The sequence below is a fragment of the Pelecanus crispus genome, chromosome 9, assembly GCF_030463565.1.
Source record: "Pelecanus crispus isolate bPelCri1 chromosome 9, bPelCri1.pri, whole genome shotgun sequence".
Taxonomy (NCBI): Eukaryota; Metazoa; Chordata; class Aves; order Pelecaniformes; family Pelecanidae; genus Pelecanus; species Pelecanus crispus.
This window is the reverse complement of record NC_134651.1, coordinates 34,433,225-34,448,665: the sequence shown is the minus strand read 5'-3', so window position 1 is coordinate 34,448,665 and position 15,441 is coordinate 34,433,225. Positions and strand designations below refer to the sequence as shown.

General features: G+C 45.0%; 1 protein-coding gene across 1 annotated transcript; it reads left to right on the top strand.

The window, feature by feature from the left end:
* The first annotated feature begins 1,388 nt into the window (after nucleotides 1–1,388).
* On the top strand, nucleotides 1,389–14,864 carry TNFSF15 (TNF superfamily member 15). Its single transcript, XM_009483968.2, has 4 exons — nucleotides 1,389–1,595; nucleotides 8,347–8,398; nucleotides 9,026–9,073; nucleotides 14,437–14,864. The coding sequence occupies exons 1-4, from the start codon at nucleotides 1,398–1,400 to the stop codon at nucleotides 14,862–14,864; spliced, it is 726 nt and encodes a 241-aa protein (XP_009482243.1). The 5' UTR covers nucleotides 1,389–1,397.
* The last annotated feature ends 577 nt before the right edge of the window (nucleotides 14,865–15,441 follow it).

The window sequence follows — 15,441 nt, the reverse complement described above, 5'->3', positions numbered from 1 at the left end:
AATCATACCTGTACACAGCACTTCCACAGAAATATGAGTTTTCTTTCTACTGATCTTAGCAACACCTTCCCACCTATTCTGGTTTTTAAATTTACGATAAATGGAGCCACACCTGCCCTGAAATCAGTTCTGGGTGCTGTAAAAATAGAGAGTGGTCCTTTTCCTAAAGGTTTTACAGCCTAAATGAAAACGTACAATGAATTAAAGAGGAAACAAAGTCAGTTGCTAGCCTAAGGTCACAAAGGAGTTATGTGGCTTGGCTCAAATTAGAGCACACATCCTTTGGTGCTTTACCAGCTCTCTTGTCCCATCTCCCTAAACCATACTGGGTTTCACTATTTCTTGCTTTCCCCTTCATACTTTCTCTTTCCCTGGCCTAATCCCTGTCTAGACTGCTGAAAAGGATCCCCATTCCCACTGCTGACAGCCTCAGTCATCCTCACTAACTAAATTATACATTCTGCTCAGACCATGACTTTTAGCTTTCTAGAGTATCAAGAGCTGCATATGACTACTGTACTTGGAAGATTTCTAGCAGTGTTATTGAAGTGCAAGTGATAAGAGATGGCTGAATTTTCATTGCGGGGGAGGGTTTGCAGACAGGCAGGGACATGAGAAAATAGTTTTCTTTCTTTGATATTATTTTCTAATAACACAAATCTAAAATGTTTTTCATGGGGAGGTGGGGGAAGCCAAATCTTCTTGCTCTCTCACTAAAAAATAAGTAAGTTTCTATCCGTTTCTCTACCCAGGGAAAAAGGAGAAGTTTCTGCACATCAGTGTGCATGCATGTATAAATCAAAGAAAGTTTCGGTTTTGATGAGAACCATGTTTTCCCAGGAAAACAATCTGGATAAGTCTACATGGCAACATCTCCCAGTCCTGGAGTGACCTTTGGGGTCACCTGCGATACCCTCGCCTTCCCTAAAAGACTTCTCCCAGGGCTCCAGAATGCCGCATGCCGTCCGCTCGCCTCTGCCGCTTGCTCTCGCTCTCCCCCTGCTTCTCACTTTCACTCCCATTGGTTTCATGTTCCCTTTGCCATGTGCAAAAGCTTTCAAGCTTATCCAGCCCAGCAGCAGGGTTTGTCCTGGTTCCACCCCCTGGGACTTTCCTAGCTTCCTTCTGCACAGCGAGGGGGAAAAAAAGCCAGACGGAGGCACAGAGCAGGCACCTCAGGGAGCTCAAGGAGCTGCAGTGCTCTCTTTCCCTGAGTTAGGTTTCTATTGTAGGCGGTGCATTCCTTGGGAGGGAGGGTGTGTGTGTGTCGGTGCCTTCCCACACTCGGGGCAGCTCTTATTTAATGGGGGTCTCTATGCGGGGCAGACGCCAGAAGAGATTTTGCCGTTCCCAGTTCCCATCCAGGAACAGCAGCAGCTCGCGTGCCAGGCGCCGGCATGGACCGCGTGGCTGAGATAGCCCTGGAGGAGGCGACTCCTGGGACCAACCAAGCCTCCAGGATGCACCTCAGGGAGGATTTGAGGAGGATACAGTGCACGGTGCTGCTGTGCCTGCTCTCCGTGCTGGTCCTGGCGCTGCCCACTGCCTACCTGCTTGTTGGAAACCTCAGAGCCCCCAGCTCCTGCTCCAGCCAGGTAAGAGACTGACCTCCGATATCTGTCCTGCCACGCTGCAAGGAGGACAGCACTGCATCCTGTGTCTCCAGGGTTGGGTCTGTTTTGTTCTTTTATTCTCTTTGAGTTTCTCATGTTTAAGGAACATGAGAGGCTCACTGTTACATTCCTTCTTCCCTACACAGAGCAAATCTGCCTGGGATAAATCTTATTATTGTTTGGTTGTTTTAACTAATGGTTTCTGTTCCTCATATTAATTTCACGAAGGTCACAGTACAATGCACATCTTTAAAACTTTCATTGAAGGGAAACACTTAAGAAAAATTGCTAGTTGATGGAAATCTGTGTCTCTCCACTGATTTCAGCCAGATTTTGACACTGTGGCTCATTTTCCTTCTTCTTTCCGGTTAACTCTGAGGCTTCCGCTCCCAGTGTCCTATTTCAGGAAATATCTGCTGACAGCGCTGCCAATGTCAGTGGGTCAGTGCCCGTCATCGATCACTGGGCAGACAGCTACAGCCCTCATATATTATTAATGCAAACTCCTGCAGAGATATGATTTGAGACAATTAAGGAATCTGACCCTAAAATTCACATCCCATTTTTCACTCCTCATCAAAATTTTCTCTAGATCCAGGGATCTTCTCAGCTCTTCTGCTTTGACAGACAGCTAAACTCACTTTGCTCCTAGCAATGCAAGCTTGTTGGTGTGGCTGCATCCAATGCTCTTTTATGCTCCCCCACTCCTTCTTATGCCAGCCTGCAAACAAGTGCCTATTTTCACAGTAGAGTATGAATTCAGCAGGACTGCCCCATTATAGAAGGATGCATACATGCATATAGGTCTGAAGAATTAAAGTTTGAATTTTAGCTTCGGGTCTGAAATTCCCCAGTTAGCCTGCTTGTTATATGCTCACTTAGGAACAGCAAAAGAAAGCAGTGTCAGTACGTGGCCTCCCAAGGCATATTTCTAACCTCACATACATTTAGTCTACGGATGTTTAGACAGTGTGACAGCTGTACCCATGGCTGTGTGTGTGCACGCTCTTGGCTGCACAGAGATGTGCTAGCCCCCATTTGACCTCAAGTCTGCACAGCTGGCGTCTTGCACCCAAGCGACGCCAGCTTCTGGGTGCAACATCTTCCATGTTATCTGGTTATACCTTTGTGCACAGCTGAAAGAAGATGCAGCAGCCCTGCACAGTACCTCAGGCTGATAAATTTGTTAAATTCTTGCACATGGGAAAGTGCATGTTACCACGTTGACCCTTTTACTGTTATTTAGGCCAGCTAGAGCGGGTGCACACAGAGTGAAGAGGCACTTTAGGCAGTCTCAGTTGCATTGCTCTTTGTTTGCATCCTGTGAGGTTGTACAAAGCAGAACAGTTCAGTTATTGAAATGATCTTAGAGTGAAATAATAATAAAGTGTTAACCTGTTTGATTGGACTAACATGTTCCTGGCTCTTCACCCTGTTGGCAGAGTTAGTGGAGAAAAGTATTTTTGTGACTGGGTTTGGCTTCTTAAGAGGAAAAGCACAACATAAACCATTAGACTTGCTCTAGCTTGGGCTATGCTAGTGTGTATTTCCATGCAAATGAAGTGAATTATTAGCGCATAGTATTCCCACAGTGATGTAATGAGGTGATCAGATGAGTTACAGCCTCTGTGAGTCCCAATGAGGAAGAGAAAAATCATTGGGGCTGGCTGGCTGCCCACTGCCTTCCTGCCAAGCTCAGTGGGTGGAGCACCTAGCTACAGTTCAATTGGATCCTGTATTTTCTGAATTTTTCATTCACTCCACTGGTGACTGACTGTATCACCAGTGTTGTCCAGCAACAGAGCACAGATGGGTGGATCTGTCTGCCGGTGTAGCTTTCAGTTAATTCCACAAAGAGCCATGTCATGGGCTGAGCCCAGGCACTCAGTCCTGCGGCTCGGCACAGCTGTAGCCTGTTTCAGTCCATGGGAATGTTTCCAGGCATAAAGCTCTTGGGAAAATGTCTTTGTGCATTTCCTTCTGCATTTGAAGTGTTAGAACTGGATTACTAAAGGATGCCTTTCTCATGTGCCCCATTGATAGCCCAAATCAGAAGGACTAGGTTGGGACCAGACGTGTGTGCTGGAGCTCTCTGTGACACTGGTTTTGGGGTGTGTATGCCCTGGGCATATGGGGAGCAAGTGGGTAGACCCAAATTTGCACCAGATGTATATTCGCTTGCTGACCCTTGCAGCAGCGAGCCCACACGAGTCGTCCTCTCATTACCCCAGGACCAGAGCTCAGCCCACACATGCCAGATTACCAACTTCTGCACGGGGGACAGTCCTAGGAGGAGGGAGGGCCTCGGCAGCTAAGCAGGTGAGAAGCACATGTAGTAAATTCCTGAGCCAGTCCTTTCTGGAGCAAAGAGAAGGACAAGGGGAGCTGGGGAACGTTTGTGCAACAGGGGTGTGTCTCTGATTTGCCTGTGGGGTGAGGCTTTTTATTCATCTCTGCTTCTGTGTGGGTGCACATGGTGTCACATTCTGCCTCTGAAGGGATACAAACTCACCTTTTCTTCTAGAAATGTCCCTTTCAGGAAAAATCAGGGCAAGTTATGTCAGTACAGCAACGTGTGAGCCACCAGTTCTCTCTCTCATGGTATACTGCGTCTTGCATGAGTAATTCGTGTCTGTTGATGGTTTCCCCAGACACCTTCCAGGCTCACTACACTGCTTCTGTTTTGGAAATGGAAATCCCTTTCTTTGGTGCTTCAAGACAGAGTGAGGTGAGGAAATAGGGTCCTTTAAGCAATAACACATAGCTTGGGTTGTTAGCAGGAAAATCTATAAAAGGTCCTAGTGGTGCCCTTCCAGAGAAAGGGCCAGGGCTGCTGCACATCCTTCCCCAAAGGGAAGCCAAGTTTCAGTCTGAGTGCACAAATCTACCAAGGGAACAGCACAGTAGCCAGGAGAGCGTCTCTGGCTGCCTTAGCAACTGCTTAGCTAGCGCAATAAAGCTAAGTCTTGTAGCCTGGAGATGTTGGTACTTGGGCTTATTTTCATGGCATACTTGGCATGGCAGGACCACAAGCAGCATAAAGGGAAATTCCAAAACCTGTCCAAAGGGTTGCACACGAACCTGTGTGCCATGTCAGCCTTGCAATGGAGAAGGAAGCTGTTGCAGTACAGGAGGGACTTTAAAGTCCTAGCAGCTTCACCTAGATCCCGCCCAAAAGGATGAAGCCAGAAAGCTAGCAACAAAGCTCAGAAAAGGACTGCCAGAACCACAATTCATGTAGAGCCAGAAGACCTAATGGCCTGCCCAAATGGAAAAGAGAACCTGAAATGGCTTCCTGATCTGTAAGGAAGGAGAAATGCCTGGGGATGAACAGTGAGCATTGCATCTAGGCCCATATGTGTGGGATTCCCCTTCCAAAAGCCAGCAGCAGTAAAACTCCTGACTGGCCATTGCCACTTGGTGCAGGTAGTTGTTGTGGGCAGCAAGCCAGTTAGCACATGCCCTGGGTACATATATACACTGGGCACTATAGTGCAGCCAAAATACTCCCATTGAAGCCAGTTTTTACTGGCCAAGAACAGGCCCCTACCAAAAATGCCCAGCCCAGGCCATGCAGCATCTCTGGAGCTAGCAAAATTGTTGGTGTATCTATGACCTGCAGAGACCCCGCCACTAAAATAGCTTCTTGTGCTAAAAATGGAATGGATGGGGGTGCTGGGGATATTTTGCTTATTAACCTCTCTGTCTGCAGTGCCAAGCTGCTTTTCCCATGCAGTTCTCTATTGGATACCCCCGGCCATTCCTGGAGGTGCAAGAGGCAAAGCATGTGAACAGGGGATGTTCAGCCCTTCTTTTTGGCTTTAGCAATATGTGGATATAATTGCACTGGGGCTTTTGGACATTCTAGGTATCAAAAAAAAAAAAAGATATAGAAGTGTTTTGCATACCACAGTCTTCAGGGTAATTAGAACTGGCTGTCCAAGACATCATTTGCAAGTCAACTGGAAGGTGAGATTTTCAACATCACTCAGTGCTGGTTAGTCTCTCCACAGTAACCAAAGGGCAAATTGAAACCATGCTGTGAACTTTTCAGAATCACAGCTAAGCAAAAAGAGAAAAGAGAGAAAAAACACTAATTGTGTAAATGATCTCTTTATTGTCTCATGCAGTTTAGCTCTCCCTCATCACCTCATCTGCACCTTCAATGTACAACATCTGTTCCTATTTAGGACAAATATTACTAATACCTGGCCATTATGTAGCATTGTCTAACGCTAAAGTATTTTCTATAGGAGGTTTAAATTTGTATCCTTACCAAATAGCACAATTAGGGAAAAAAACCCAACCTTACCAACAGAATAATTTCACACCTTGCAGCACCCTGCTCTATTTACTGCATCACACTGTCCTTTAGCATCTATGAATGCAGCTCCTGCACCTAGAGTTTCCATCTGGCCTTCTTTGGCAACAAGTAAATTGAGGTTGCATAAAAAGCTTCTCCCCAATTTTTAGTCAAAAGCATTTTGTTATCTTTTATAAAGAAGCAGAAATCTTCTTGATATCCTTCCCACTTTCCCATCACCTCTGTTTGAATTGCAACATCTGAGTTTATATAAAATACTTCAGCAGAAGTTAGGCTTTAAATATGTAAACAGTCCCACCGAAGTTACATGATTAAATGTAAGTTTGTGATTGATCTGTAGCTCATTGCAGTGCTTACTATCGTTAGAAATCATGTCACTTAATAAAGATGTAGGAAGTGTCACATAAACAATGGTGTAAACAAACTCATATGCATATACATCTGACCAAAATCAAAGGGAAGTGTTTGAGGGAAATCTTCCACACTGGTCTTGTGCTTCCCACCAGGGAAGGACAAAGGCACCTGCCTATGACTCTGTGTCACATCAAAAGTACAGTCATATTTAGATACCACAACAAGCAGACAGGACCTCGGAGAAAGTCATTAGTCATAATGAAAGGCCCAGACATGTCACAGACAGCACAACATGATTTCTCTTTGTCAGCCACACACTGAGCTTTTGCATCACCTTCTCTTCTAGGTGACATTTCATGCAGAGAAGCAGACTCCTACAGCTGGGCTATATATGTGTGTACAGGTGGAGAAGGGAGGAAAAAAAAAAAGAGACTTTCCCCTGCAGTTTTCCTTCTCCATTTTTTTTCCAACACACTGAAGCAACTATTTTAGAAATTATGGTTTTCTGCAGGAGCACATGGATGTTTACTGCTAGCAAAACATTAAAATATCTTTGGGCTTACTAGAGTAGCCAGCAGTCCCCAAACCCAGGCGGCCTGACTCTTCTCCCACAAACACTCTCATTCCCCTGGCCAATATAAATTATCCATTTTCAGATAGAAAATAGATACAGACGCAGCACCAGGAGATAGCTTCATCATCTGTATGCTAATACTATTTCAGCCTGTTTATTAAGAAATGTGCATCAAATCCTTAGCTGCAAGCTGATCAGTGGCAGTTTATTCAATGTATTCATTGTAGCTGTCCATAAAACACATGATACCACACCAGCATGCTCCTGACAAACACTGCATGATAGGGGTACCTGACAGCCCTGACAGTCAACCCTGAGCTCGCTGCATAACCCAGGCTGTCTGCTTTCTGCAACCACGCTGTTGGCATAGACCCACAATGAACTGTGCCCTGGGGAAAGCATAAGGGATGCTCCTTGCACCCCAGGGAGGCCGGATCCACAGTCAGCATCCCACAGCGTGCTCCAGGTAGGAGCTGTGCTGCTTTGCAGGCTGCCGTGAGAGGACTGGCACTTGGCAAGAAGCCACCGGCCATGCCTAAGTGTGATTCAGAAGGACCAGCCCTGGTAGGTGTGTGGCAGGCAGACAGCAGCTTCCCTTTGAACTGCTCGACCTAAACATCAGAACCACTTGGCATAGCCCAGGGCCATTCCCTGCTGCCATGCAAATGCATGCTGGCATGGGGATGTGTTATGAGTGTGCTGGTGTTCGGCTCTAGAAAAATGTAAGAGGCAAGGAAATGCAAATCACCCTGCTTTCCCTCGGTGGAGTGTCAGCGTGCCACAGAGCTCACCATCGGCCAGCTGCACTCTCAGACCTGCTCAGCTCCTTTCTGTCTTCCAACGAGGCTACCCAACATTCAAGACAGACCTAAGCAACAGACTTAGAGTCTGAAATAACACAGATGCAGAAAGAAAAGCAGGTGAAACAGCAGCTCTATAGCTGTTACACCTCAGTTAGTCTCTTTGCTGGCATTATGGATGAACTTTTGCGCCTGCAAAGGCTCAGACCTGATGAGTCTCGAGACAGGGAAGAATCAGTCACGTTGCTCTGCTTGCTCTGTTTGGTCTACACAAATTGAGGGACAGGAGAGTCTCTAAGCAGTGCTGGATGGAGGCACCATCCCAAAGGAGGGTTAGCGATGGCTAATTCACACTGGCCACTCTGCCAGTCCTCTCCCAGTTATGCCAAGGGCTTGTCCAGTGTCAGAACAAGACTGGAGTTTAACACAACCACCACCGCAGGAGCCCAGGTCCTGTCCTGCATCCCTTCAGAGATGTAGGCAGTTTCAAACAAACAGTAGAAAATTCTTGCAATGAAGCAAAGCCTTGTCAGGGCTTGTCCTTTTACATAAAAGCTGTACCTGAACTTGATAATATTACTGTAGCGTATTCCATTTTCTGGGATAATGCAAACAAGACCCTCTGTGGAGTACTGTACACCCTGGAGCCCTGAGCTAACTGCTTGTAAATCTCTCCTGCAGGCCACAGAAGAGAGTGGCTCTCACTTTCTGAAGCAACGGGCAGTAGATACTGGTAAGTTTGCCAGTCCTTTCCCCCATCCTGAACACCTTTGTTTACCGAGGTTTTGCAATTGCTGCCGCAGCACGCTGCTGGCAGATGCATCCTCACCTGCCCTCCACTCTCACCACCCAAATCCCTCCCAAGCCAAACAAGCCAGGGCAGACAGAGGCAAACCTGGTTGACAAGATGCAGGGAGATAACTGGGGCCGTAGCGAAAGTGTGAGCGTTTCTAACCCCAGGGCTGTGTAAGCTTGCTCCTTCTAGTGCAGGCACAGACCTCCCCAGCAGATCTCAGAGATTGGTATAAGTCCCAGAACACGCAAAAGCATGGATTTGAGACCCCATGTACACCATGCTCTCATCCATGTACACCACACCTCCCCTTGGTTCACCCTCCAGCAATTTAAGACACGGCCGCGATGTGCCCTGTCGACACCGCAGCAGGCCTGACAAGCTTGATCATTTGCAAAGGGATTTTATTACCTCAACTGTGTCAATAAACAATCATGGCAAATAACTCCTGACTCAGATGTATGCAGAAATGGAAATGGGTTGCGCACCTTTCCTCAGCAACATTGATCACCGCTTGAATAGCGGCAAACATCCTTACGCACTGTTTTTTTTCTTTTTTCCCCTCAGTTATAGATACACTTTCCAGTGCAGAAAAGCCAAGAGCACATCTGACAGGTAATGCTTGTTCAAAAATTAAATGTTTCCCACAGGTATTATAGCAGATGTTGCAGTGCAATAATCTTGGTTTATATGCATCTGATAGGATCAGGTGTTGCAGGAAACATGGAGAAAATAATCATCAGCTTTGCCTTGTTGACCACGACAGATAGACTGCAGCCTGTGTTTGTAGAAAATGGCCCACAAAGGAGGTAGTTGACAAAAATGTTGCCAGTTTTCCAAGCCATTTCTTTCATTGAATGAGCAGCTCTTGTAACTGAACCTAAGTAGGTGCCTGGTATCTCAGTGATCTGATGAATCCCTTAGAAAAGGCAGGGGAAAGAGCTCAAGTGAGCCCTTATGGAGCAATGAATTGGGAAGAACTACCAGTTTTGAAGCAAAATCAGGTCAAATAAGACCAGTTTTAGACTTTATTTTTCTGCAAGGCCTGACTCAGGCCACGCAATTTGCCATCAAATTGCCCCATTTTCAGTGAGATCATCTCTTAACACACATCAGAGGAAGCAAGAGAATGGTAATACCCAGCTGAACCCCTACAAGCCCTTATCTTGTGTTTGGAAGGTGCTATCGCAAAGCCCTATCGCAGGATGGGCTGCCATACATTTCTGAGGGGCTGCCAGCATTTTCAAGGCCACCATCTCACTAACCATCTCACCACCTCAGCCTTGAAGGTGTAGCTGTCATCACACCAAGGACACTGTCCTGAGCCCTCCCCCATCCTCACCAGCTCCACCCACCTGAAAAATTTAGCTATTACCAGAAAAGAGGAAAAAGCTCATGGTTGGTTCCCATGTGGATGGAGTTGAGTGCTGAAAGGGTCTCAAGCTGCTCTGACCTAAGGCAATTTATACCTCTCAAAAATACAGCTCACGGCAGAGGCTTCCCCAACACACTGTGTGTTGTCCCACAGGAGCACTTTAGTAACTTAAGGCATGCAAGAAGTGGCATGATTCTTCAAACAAATTCACTTACAGGGTTAAACCAATGAGTATTTCAGGGCTGACTTCTTTCCCAGCATAGTTTACTTTTCCTAATCCACAAGCCAAGGATGGGCACATCCTTGGTCCCATCCCCTTTTGCACACAGGTTGCTAGAGCTCCAAAACTGACCTGTCCTTGTTCAAAATCACATCTGTGCTTAACTGCAAGTTTATAAGAGCAAAAGGACTGTGTCTGCTAGTGTAAGTCTCTCTGTTTCCCCTGAGTCCCCCATGGCAGAGAGACCCAGAGGCTCCCAGTACAGCTGACTCAGAAGAACAGCTGAAGAGCTGCTTTGCTGACGGGAACTTCCCTGGGTTGCACAAAAGTCCAGTCGCCGCAGGGAAGCACCCAACAGTTTTCTTCAAATTTCCGCAGCCCCCCCATTTGCAAAAATTCCTTTGCTGTCATTCCCAAGCAGTCGCCCTGGGACAGTGTCCCTCCTCTGCATCCTGCAGTTTAGGGCCAGTCACTGTTGGCCATAGCAACGAGCATGAAAAGGAAAAAGCTAAGAGAATTTTATCCTCCTTTTCTGTGCAAAAAGGCTATACCCAGGCTATTGTGCCACATAGCCACCACAGAACCTAATTTTCATTAATTTATCTTTGACCTTTTTTTAGCCCAAACATATTTTTGGTGCTGTACCCTGTGTCAATGAGTTCCCAAGCTTAACAGTGCATTGCAGTCAGAAAATATTTCCTGTTATTTTAAAACTGCTGCATAATAATTTCTTGGATGCCACCCTGGTCTTCTCAGAAACCATGACTCGTGCACAGAAAGTGAAAAAGGAAAAATTATTCTTCAGATCTTTGTTACATTCCCCCACCTCAGATACCTTTTTCTAAGTGAGGGTGGTAGACTACAAACTCTCACTTGTAGGAACTCTCTTCCAGATATCTGTTCTCTCTGTCTTTTTATAGTTTTAGGCACATGTATTCTGAAGGTGAGAACAGAGGAGTGAGAGGAATGAGAACTAGCCACAGTACTTTCATGGGAATGCACCACTGAATTAGCAGTAGCAGAATGACTCGGTGTTTTGGTCTCTGTTCCTTTATGATGAATTTTCCACCTGCTCTTGGCCTTTTTAACACACACCAAACATTTTTAGCTTATCCAAACTGGCATCAAGGTCTCCTCTCCCAGGGTGGGTATAGCTAGTGTAGAATGGCAAAGTCCATGTGAATACCCAGCTAGGACTTTTCTCCATCCCCATTCTCTCCTGTGCACTAATATATATTTGGTGCTGACTGCGTCATGCCATGCCATCATCCCCCCTCTGACTTACTTGGTTGCACTTTGGGTCAAGATGTAGACCAATGCCTATTCCTTCTTGTCACCAGCCTGTGGCACAGGTGGATGAACTATGGTGTACAAACCCCATCAAGTACCTGGCTCGTACTTACCATGCTGCAATGGTATCTGAGCACTCCACTCAATCTGGGTAGAACTTCACTTTCTGGTTCCACTTGATTGTTGGAACCAACGACCTTTTAAGGGCAGTTATTAAACTCCCAGGGCATGATCTTAAGCAACAGAGAATCTCCAGTCACTGGGCTTTGCCGTACACGCTGTACAAGGGCTTTACTACAACAGGAGGCTCAGACTCTAATCTCTTTGCTGAGACCAGGAGTCTGGCCTCAGAGTACAGTGTTCAGTATCAGACTCTCACACCAGTGAGGGCTAAGAATTGTAGAAAACCCACAAGTTCAGCAATATACCACAAAATGTACTCAAAACCTGCCAAGCAGCAGGGATTCTCCAGCAAGGGACTAAACCAAAAGGGATTTGAGGAAAGGAGAAATAATTTTACATGTAAGGGATGCCAAAAATTTATAGTGGATGGGAAATTTGAAGGAACTGTAGCAATGACCCTTTATTAAAAGCAGATTTTATTCAATTCAAGAATTAGCATGACGTATATTTGCAAAAAGTATAACTCAATATATTTATGAAATAAATAAATCACAAGTACAAAGTACTGCTGCTAGAAAAGGAGCTATACTGTATTCAAAGGCACTTGAACATGCATTTTTCCTGTTGACCTGTATTGAAAGCATGGGAAAAATTAATTAACTTGAAAATAGAGAGCATCAATAGAGGGAGGTTTCACCTAAAAGGGAGGTAATCGCTGTAAAACTTAGAGTTGCCTAATTCTAGAAGTTATGAAATCATGTACTTCATTTGAGATGCTTGCTAGTTATAAAAAACATTGAAGAACTGAGTGTCATTGACATTTTAAATGCGTCATTGTACACTGAAAAGAATATTTCACATGCAGCTTCTCTTCAGTTTTCTCCCAAAATTCCCAATATGGAAAAGAGCCCAGGACATTTTCTGGAAATATTCTGATCTTTTCAGGTCCTTCCAATCCCAAACAAGATTTCATCTGCTACCAACTGATCTCTGAGAGATATTACTCCAAGCTTTTGTAAAACTTAGAGTGACCCAAATGCTACTTTAGTTTTATGCCAGGACCCAGACCAGTCCCTAGACACCCGAGAGGTAGATGAGGATGAAGGCAGACCATAAGTACTTTCACTTTCTTTTATTCCTCTCTCTGTGTATCAGGCAAAGCACCATTTGCTCTAAGCCTCATAGTCCTTATAATACTTCAACAGTTTAGCTTGGCTTGCTATCACAATCCCTGTCTATCTTCCTCCCACACAGAAATACTCTCCTCATGTACTTTGCCTCATGGGGAAAGATCAGAAAGATTTGATACTTCAGCAGCACTGACATACAGGCTGAAAAAAAGACATTATTTTGTTGTGCTACTCAGAGAATATGCAAGAAATTGCAGTTCTAACTCCTTCCTATCTCTTTATGGATTATTTATTGCTAGAAAAGAGAGAGAAACAGATGCCACTGGGAGCTGAGCACATTAGTTTTTCTGAATGTCATTTCACCCAGGATAAACCTAATGGTTATTGCCAAGAGCATTTCAAAGCTTTCCTGTACCTGCATTCTGTTTGCCTCCCTGCCCCATGCACACAGACCCCTTCCCTAAATACTGAATCAAAATGAACTTTAAACATTAACTCAAGGTCATGAAAAAGGTCTCATTGCCTGGAAATCAGTTGCCTCAGTCTTTCTCAGCATTTAACATTAACTTTCCAGGTTCATTTTAATACCTAGCAGAATCTTAATCGTTTTTACCCTCCTCCTTTTCACTGCCTCAGCTTCTGTTTTACCACAACAATTTTATGTGGCCATCCTGAAAGATCAGAGAAAACTCTTTTGCTTCCCTGCAGAAAAATGAGTAAGTGCTAGGGCTTATTCTCCTGGCTCTCGTGTGAGAGAAAGTAACATGGTGGAGGAGAGGCAAAGGGAATAGGGCAGCAGATGCCTGATTACTCCCCTGAGACTCCTGCAACCTGGGGAGCATCCTTGGCTTGGATCAGACTAATGTTGGGGTCTGGGTTAGAGCTCTGCTTGTAATTAGCTAACCACAAGACTGGGAAAAAGCTGAGGCTAACACCAAGCTTAGTTTTTTGTTCCAGCAAAGCATTAAAAAAAAAAAAAAATTGATATTAAAAATTTTTTTTAATATAATGTGTTGCTTTGGAATTGGGCCTCTTGAAGCACAGTGGGGTCTTCTGAGTTTTTGGTAAAATCATATGACACTGGTAAACCAAAGGCAATTCTACAGCAAAAGATTTCATTGTGAACACTCAGGAAGAAAAGCTTGACACAAGGGTTAACAAACCCTAACATCCTTCAGAAGCATCTTGGCAGGAAGAGAAGTTCAAGTGTCTCAGTGCTTGCTGATAGATCATGCTGATCATTGTGAAACTTCCAAGCACAGTAGGGTCTGTCTAAGAAACATAATTGCAATCCATCACTACTGAAGAAAATGATGCTTTAGTATTTCTTAATACTCTCCCAAGCCATTAGGTACAGCCGTGGTACCCATGTGTACAACTGCCCCAGCACTTAAGGACAAGATTTATACTCTGTAAATAAGCAAGATAGCACCCCAGACCTGCAGAGCAAAGCCATCTGTATCGCTCAACAGTGCCATGAGACTCAGCCTTTAGGAAGGACAGTCTCGTCATTTGGGATCTGGCCCACAACCAGGACATCCAGTCACAGCCTACCCCTTCAGGTAGCCTGCACTGGCCTAGGTCTCGAAAAGCATCCTTGGCTCACGATTGCTCAGATCTGGACACCCTATGACATCCTCCAAAAATATCACCACAGTTGACCTGCAGCCAATTTCACCTCAGTTTTCAAGCTGCAAAATAAGAACATTTCTGTCCTAGCATTTTGATTACTGTATTTAAATTGCTTGCCCTTTGGAGTAGAGCTCTCATGTTGCATTCAGCAGCATATCCCCACCTGTAGCAGACTAACCCATCTCTTCTCCCTTTCTTCATCCCACAGTGAAGAAACAAGATCTCGCCAACACCGTGGGAAATCATCTGCCCATCCTGCAGTGGGAAGACAAGCGAGGCTTGGCCTTTACCAAGAACAACCTGACTTATTCCAGCAACGCACTGGTGATACCTGTGTCTGGAGACTACTATGTCTATGCTCAGGTCACATTCCGAGGGCCCATTGAAAGACACAGTAAAACAAATTCTGTCACTGAAATCATCACCAAAGTCACTGACAGTTACCCTGAGCCCACCCAGCTGCTGACTGGCACCAAGACCCTCAGTGAAAAGGGAAACAGCTGGTTCCAGCCCATTTATCTGGGTGCAGTGGTCTCCTTAGAAGTAGGAGACAAGCTAATGGTCAATGTTAGCGACATCAAACTGGTGGATTACACTAAGGAGCACAAAACTTTCTTTGGTGCCTTTTTACTGTAGGTCCCTGGCAGCAGCTGGTGGGAGCTTCCCTTCAGGGCCCTGGTGTGACCTCGCTGGACTTGGCTTTGTGGGCATACATCAGGGTGCAATCCCTGTGCTGTTATCCTTCTTCTGTACTGTCATTCCCCTGCAGCTCCTTGCAGACTTAAATTAAGGGGTAGGGAAAACTGAAGCTGCAGGCTGAATTGAAACAAACCAAAGAAAAAAAAAAAAAAAAAGAGAAAAATGAAAGTCATATCAAAGGAAAAAATATATTTTTGAAAGTAAAAACTGAGAGCTCTTCAAAACTTTGTAAGCTAGGGAGGAACAATTTATACCTGTGGGTAGGAATATTGAATATTGCAGCTAGGCTACATCACTAATTCCACCTCCAGTGTACAATTTGCTCAACTCAAAAAAGTGTTTTGAATTCTCTCCAGCACTTCCGGTATAGTTTTGCATGACCCTTCTTCAGATTCTCAGTTCTAAAAGGTAATTACTTTTCATCATTTCCTTATGAATAGATTTGCTCAGTATTTTGCACTAACATAAAGCTCAGATTAATCATTAACTGCTTAATTAATCCCTTCCAACTTCC

What these genes read in the sequence shown, in the direction of transcription:
- TNFSF15 (XM_009483968.2), top strand. Translation starts at nt 1,398, where the DNA reads ATGGACCGCGTGGCTGAGATAGCCCTGGAGGAGGCGACTCCTGGGACC. An exon ending in GCAACGGGCAGTAGATACTG is followed by an intron (nt 8,399 to 9,025) that starts GTAAGTTTGCCA and finishes TTTTCCCCTCAG; the next exon opens with TTATAGATACACTTTCCAGT. An exon ending in GCCAAGAGCACATCTGACAG is followed by an intron (nt 9,074 to 14,436) that starts GTAATGCTTGTT and finishes TTCATCCCACAG; the next exon opens with TGAAGAAACAAGATCTCGCC.